The 6,047-nt window shown below is 53.6% G+C and overlaps 1 protein-coding gene across 1 annotated transcript; it reads left to right on the top strand.

Moving 5' to 3' along the window:
• The first annotated feature begins 2,211 nt into the window (after positions 1–2,211).
• Positions 2,212–5,736, top strand: CHAC1 (ChaC glutathione specific gamma-glutamylcyclotransferase 1). The gene is made up of 3 exons (XM_003900794.5): positions 2,212–3,055; positions 3,465–3,500; positions 4,606–5,736. The coding sequence occupies exons 1-3, from the start codon at positions 2,699–2,701 to the stop codon at positions 5,005–5,007; spliced, it is 795 nt and encodes a 264-aa protein (XP_003900843.1). The 5' UTR covers positions 2,212–2,698; the 3' UTR covers positions 5,008–5,736.
• The last annotated feature ends 311 nt before the right edge of the window (positions 5,737–6,047 follow it).

Below are 6,047 nucleotides of genomic sequence, written 5' to 3'. Positions count from 1 at the left end.
AGTGTTAAGATTACAGGCGTGAGCCACTGCACCCGGCCCGACATACATAATTGTTTCTAATGTCTGCACAAATTCAATGGACTGTATCATATTTATGCAACTAATTATTGCTGGGTATTTAGGTTGTTTGTGTGTGTGTGTGTGTGTGTGCATGTACATTTTTCCGTCATATGAATGGTAAATTGACATAATTTCCTTAAACATTTAGCTAATTTTGGATATTTAAGTAGTTTTTTTCTTGTTTTTGCTATAATAAGTAATGGCCGGGAGTGGTGGCTCACGTCTGTAATCCCAGCACTTTGGCAGGCCGAGGTGGGCAGATCACAGCCAGGAGTTTGAGATCAGCCTGGCCAATATGGCGAAACCCCGTGTCTACTAAAAATACAAAAATTACCCGGGCGTGGTGGCAGGTGCCTGTAGTCCCAGGTACTCAGGAGGCTGAGGCAGGAGAATCGCTTGAACCTGGGAAGCGGAGGTTGCAGTGAGCTGAGATTGTGCCACTGCACTCCAGCCTGGGCAACAGAGGGAGACTCTGCCTCAAAAAAAAAAAAAAAAAAAAAAAAAAGTAACAATGCATTGAAAATATTCAGGCATATGGCTTTTCCCGTATTTTGAATAATTTCCTGAAGGAGTATTGGGTCAAAGGGCAGGGATATTTTATGATTCTTGATTTGTATCACCAAGCTGCTTTCTCAAAGGGTTGTTTGTGAAAGATACTTCAACAATGTGTGGATACCAGTTTCCCACTTCCCGGCCTACAACCCATAGCTGGTGAATGGAGAAGAGGACATTCTTCTAAGAAGCTACCAACAAAGGAGGTGCTCACATGAACTAAAGTGGACAGGATAGAAGAGAAGAGGGAGAGTGAATGTGGGGAATGGAGAGAAAGTGAAAAAAAAAGGAATAACCAGAAAGGACCATGTGCCTCTCTCTCTCTCTCTCTCTCTCTCTCTCTATCTATCTATCTATATATATATATATATTTTTTTTTCCTGGTTGGAAAAGTAATTCATGCTCCTTGTAAAAATCCAGACTTTTGGCAGGGCGCGGTGGCTCACACCTGTAATCGGATCACAAGGTCAGGAGATCGAGACCATCCTGGGTAACACAGTGAAACCCCATCTCTACTAAAAATACAAAAACTTAGCTGGGCATGTTGGTGGACCCCTGTAGTCCTAGCTACTCGGGAGGCTGAGGCAGGAGAATGGTGTGAACCGGAGAGGCAGAGCTTGCAGTGAGCTGAGATTGGGCCACTGCACTCCAGCCTGGGCAACAGAGTGAGACTCCATCTCAAAGGAAAAAAAAAATCCAGACTTTTTCATTAATGTTTAAGTTTGATACTGAAAGTCCTCCTCTGGTGCCAGCCTCTGCTAACAGTTTAGATATATTCTTCCAGATTATTTCTTACACGAATACTTTTTGTTTTAAAGAAATAGCTTCGTACTATACACACTGCTGTGCAACTTTCCCACTTACGTCTGCGACACCTTGGGAATGAATATGTGAAGTGTGCAGATCACGTTTAGTTTAAATATTGAATTAGAATCGAATGAGAAGCCATGTTGCACATTTCCCCTGCCAGCCATCTCCTGGCCAGTTCGGAGAGAAGGCCTTCAGCTGTCTCTGTTTCCATTTTACAGTCAGTGACATCCCCAGAGGGCAGTCCCTTGCTGCTGTTTAGGGGGTCAACCCCAGTAGGCCTGTGGACTCGGCTGGGAGGCTAGAAGCCAAGGGCGAAGACCAGTAGCTGGCCATAGCCTTGTGAGGACCTCACTGGGCCCTCCTTGCCCGCTGCTCCTGGGACCTTGTGCCTAAGGATTAATCATTGCTGCAAAATCTCACGTCCAGGAAGAATTAAACCCATCGCCTTGGGGGCAAGACTAGCCTGGCTTTTGCATCTTTATACCCTTTATAGCCCAAGTGACTGCCGGCCCATCCAAGCGCTCTAACAGGCTCTTCCTCGAGCCTACCTGGGCTCAAGGGGTCCCACACCTGGTCAGGGGCGTAGCCCTCATGTGAGGTCTGTAAGTTTCAGGCGCCTGGCCTACCTAACTCATTCCCGCAGTCTCTGCAGAACCCCCTGCCGCCCCCCGCGACCCAGTTTCTCCGTTTGCTCACACTGGCCAACGGCGTGAGGCACCTGAGTGGAATGCGGACGGTGCCTCCGACAGCTTTCCCGCAGTGCATGATCTCAGGAGGGGCTCCAGAGACGGAATTTTACGACGCCCAGAGCGCTCCTTCTGGACGTGCCCTGGACTCGACTTGGGACTGAGTCTGTGCCACCTAGATTGGCAGGGACTCGGCCAGGTGCACAAGCGGCAAGGCTGGTCAGACACCGCCTGGGACTCGCTCGCCGTACCTCCAAGGGGCCCAGGCCATGAGGGGGCGGCTGGGGAGACTCCCGGTGCCCGCCCTGTGCCCGGTGGGTTCCCCCTGCCCGCCGCCTGACGCAATCCGAGGCGCCCTTGCTGCATGCCGGCGCTAGAGAAACCTCCCCTGCCGTTGCATCACTCCTGCCAGGTTTGCCACAGAGGTGGAGCCGAACCAATCAGCGGGCGCGCTGGGCCCGGGGCGGGGTTAAGTGAGAAGCACAATCCGAAGTTGATTGGCCAAAAGGGGATTTGCCCCGCCCCAATCACCGCGGCAGCTGGCCGTGGTGGGCGTGGTCTCCCGGCAAGAGGGTTTAAAGGGCGCCTCCATGGGGGGCGCTCAGCTGGAGCGACCGAGCGGTGCCAGGCCAGGTGTGTGCGTCCGTCGGTCTTTCCGTGCCCACGCCGGAGACCAGCCCCGGAGGCCGCCTGGGCCTATCCCTGTGCCCGGCACCATGAAGCAGGAGTCTGCAGCCTCGAACACCCCGCCCGCCTCGCAGTCCCCTACACCGTCCGCTCAATTTCCCCGAAACGACGGCGACCCTCAAGCTCTGTGGATTTTCGGGTACGGCTCCCTGGTGTGGAGGCCCGATTTCGCCTACAGCGACAGCCGTGTGGGCTTCGTGCGCGGTTACAGCCGCCGTTTCTGGCAGGGAGACACCTTCCATCGGGGCAGCGACAAGATGGTGAGCATCCATCCGTGCCCAGGGGAGTGAGGGGGTTGGGGGCGGGATACTGGGCGCCAGTGCCCTGGAATGTCCGGGGCTTTCTGGGCTAATAGAAAGAAATGTGTAAACCTGTGTCTGGGGTTTGTGGCTTATTTAAATGTATGTGTCCAGTGCATCACTGTGATGGCTGGAGTCTGTGAACCTGTGGATCCCTGTATTGATCACCAGTTGGGACCACTGACATCTGTCTTACTGTTTCTCCTACATCCGTGCATCACTCCCCCACCTTCCCCTGCATGAATGGGACTCTGAGCGTGCAGAGCAGGGCACTCTGGGGCGCAGGCCAGTGGGATTGATAAAGGTTTCCTTGCTGATGGCAGAGCTGATTTCTAACTTGTCTGTTTCAAAATCTTTCTTCCCTCCCTAGCCTGGCCGTGTGGTGACGCTCCTTGAAGACCATGAGGTAAGTGCCTGAATCATGAAGGGGACCCTGGCCCAGGGTAAAGGGGGACCGGCAGATAGAGCTCATAGGCTGCAGGCTAGCTCTGTGTGTTGCTTCTCTGGCAGAGCAGAAACGTGTTCTAGCTCAGTGCTTCTCACCGAATCACGTGAGGATCTTGTTAGAATGCAGATCTTAGTTCAGTAGCATGACAGTGGGTCCTGGGACACAGCATTCCTAACAAGCTTACAGGCGATGCCACCGCATCCTGGACCACGCTTTGAGGAGGAATCCTGTCTTCCCTGGTACTAGACCACTTTGCCAACTGTTTTTTGTTGTTGTTGTTGTTTCTTTTGTTTATCTGTTTGTTTTTGAGACAGAGTCTCGCTCTGTTGCCCAGGCTGGAGTGCAGTGATGCGATCTTGGCTCACTGCAACCTCTGCCTTCCAGGTTCAAACGATTCTCCCACTTTAGCCTCCTGAGTAGCCGGGATTACAGGCATGCACCACCACACTCAGCTAGTTTTTGTATTTTTAGTAGAGACAGAGTTTCACCATATTGGCCAGACTGGTCTGGAACTCCTGACCTCAAGTGATCTGCCCACCTCAGCCTCCCAAAGTGCTGGGATTATAGGCGTGAGCTACTGCATCTGGCCTCAACTATTTCTTTTTTTTTTCTTTTTTTTTAAAGACAGAGTCTTGCTCTTGTCACCCAGGCTGAAGTCACTGCAACCTCCACCTCCCGGGTTCAAATGATTCTACTGCCTCACCCTCCCAAGTAGCTGGGATTACAGGTGTGCACCACCATGCCTGGCTAATTTTTGTATTTTTAGTAGAGATGGGGTTTCACCATGTTGGCCAGGCTGGTCTCGACCACCTGACCTGAAGTGATCCACCTGCCTTGGCCTCCCAAAGTGTTGGGATTATAAACATGAGCCACCGCACCTGGCCTTTCAACTGTTCTTAAGAAAGAGGGAACAATGGCTTGAGGACTGCCACCAGATGGCTCATCAGCCTACCACAGCCTCCCTTATAGAGCATAGTCCTGGGTGGGGGTGGCATGCTAGCATAGGAGAGGGAGCAGCAAGGAGCTGTCATAACTGACCTTGGGTGTCCTTATTTCTTCCCAGGGCTGCACTTGGGGCGTGGCATATCAAGTGCAAGGGGAGCAGGTAAGCGAAGCCCTGAAGTACCTAAATGTGCGAGAGGCAGTGCTTGGTGGCTACGATACCAAGGAGGTCACCTTCTATCCCCAAGATGCTCCTGACCAGCCACTGAAGGCATTGGCCTATGTGGCCACCCCACAGAACCCTGGCTACCTGGGCCCTGCGCCTGAAGAGGCCATCGCCACGCAGATCCTGGCCTGCCGGGGCTTTTCCGGCCACAACCTTGAATACTTGCTGCGTCTGGCAGACTTCATGCAGCTCTGTGGGCCTCAGGCGCAGGATGAGCACCTGGCAGCCATCGTGGATGCTGTGGGCACCATGTTGCCCTGCTTCTGCCCCACTGAGCAGGCTCTGGCACTGGTGTGAGGGGCTGAGCCCCTGCGGGGAGTGCCCATGTGGACATCAAGGCCAGACCCCCACTCCAGTGCACAAGACAGACTTGCGACTGCTTGAGCCCACTGAGCAGACATGGTGGGTGGCTGGAGGCTTCTCTTTCTCAGCCCCTGCCAGTCTGCCAGCCTCCAGCTCTCCTGCTTTAAACTTACTACTTGAAACTTTATTTATTGCACCATGTTGGTGTGGTGGGCAGGCGGAGGACCTGCCCTGGACACAGGGGGCCCTGCTGAGCAGTGGCCTCATCCTGGAACTTGACCAGATTCCCCCAAGTGCTGCTGCTAACCCCACACCACCCAGGCCTCCACCTCCCCAGGGAGTCTCCAAGAGGCTCGATCCTCTGCTCACTCAGCCCAGCCATCCATAGCCCTGGGAATTCCACCTGCCAAGGATCCCAGCAGGCTGGACGAGGGATAGTAGGGCATGAAGAGAAGGAGCTCTGCAAGGACTGAGGCCCCGGCCAGCCCTTCTCCTCCACTGGTTCCCCAGGGTAGAGCTGGAGCTGATGCCTGGACACAGCTGCTGAGCCTGGCCTGGGCCTCTTACTCATTTGGTGGTTTCCTTGTCCCTCTGTCTATCTACTTGTCTGGGCCACTCCTGCCTGTGTGTTGGTCTATTCCTGGGAAGCTCATCACTACTGGCCCTGACAGCTTCCCAGTCTGTCCCATATTGTTATCCATAAAACTATCTCTTTATCTGTGCTGGGCTGGAATGTGGTTCTTTCTCAGGTGGGGGTTTGGGGCAAGCGAGGTGGTGATGCCCTGGAAGGCTCCTAAGAAGGGAAAGGGCTCCCTCTTCCTCTTCTTCCCTCTCTCCCAGGGAGGGGCAGCTGGGCAGGCAGAATTAGCAGGTGACATCACTCTCACGGGTACAGTTCATGCCTTACACATGCAAATAGTGCCCCCTGAGTTGTGCAGAATTCAGCTCATGCTCTACTTGGCAGCGCTGTGAGCAGTGTCCTTGCCACCGACCTGGACTCTGTCTCATCCTGCCCAGCTGCCCCAAGGAGCCTG

Source organism: Papio anubis, chromosome 7 (assembly GCF_008728515.1).
Source record: "Papio anubis isolate 15944 chromosome 7, Panubis1.0, whole genome shotgun sequence".
NCBI classification, from domain to species: Eukaryota; Metazoa; Chordata; class Mammalia; order Primates; family Cercopithecidae; genus Papio; species Papio anubis.
The sequence above is the reverse complement of the archived record's forward strand: the minus strand, read 5'-3'. Positions and strand labels throughout refer to the sequence as shown.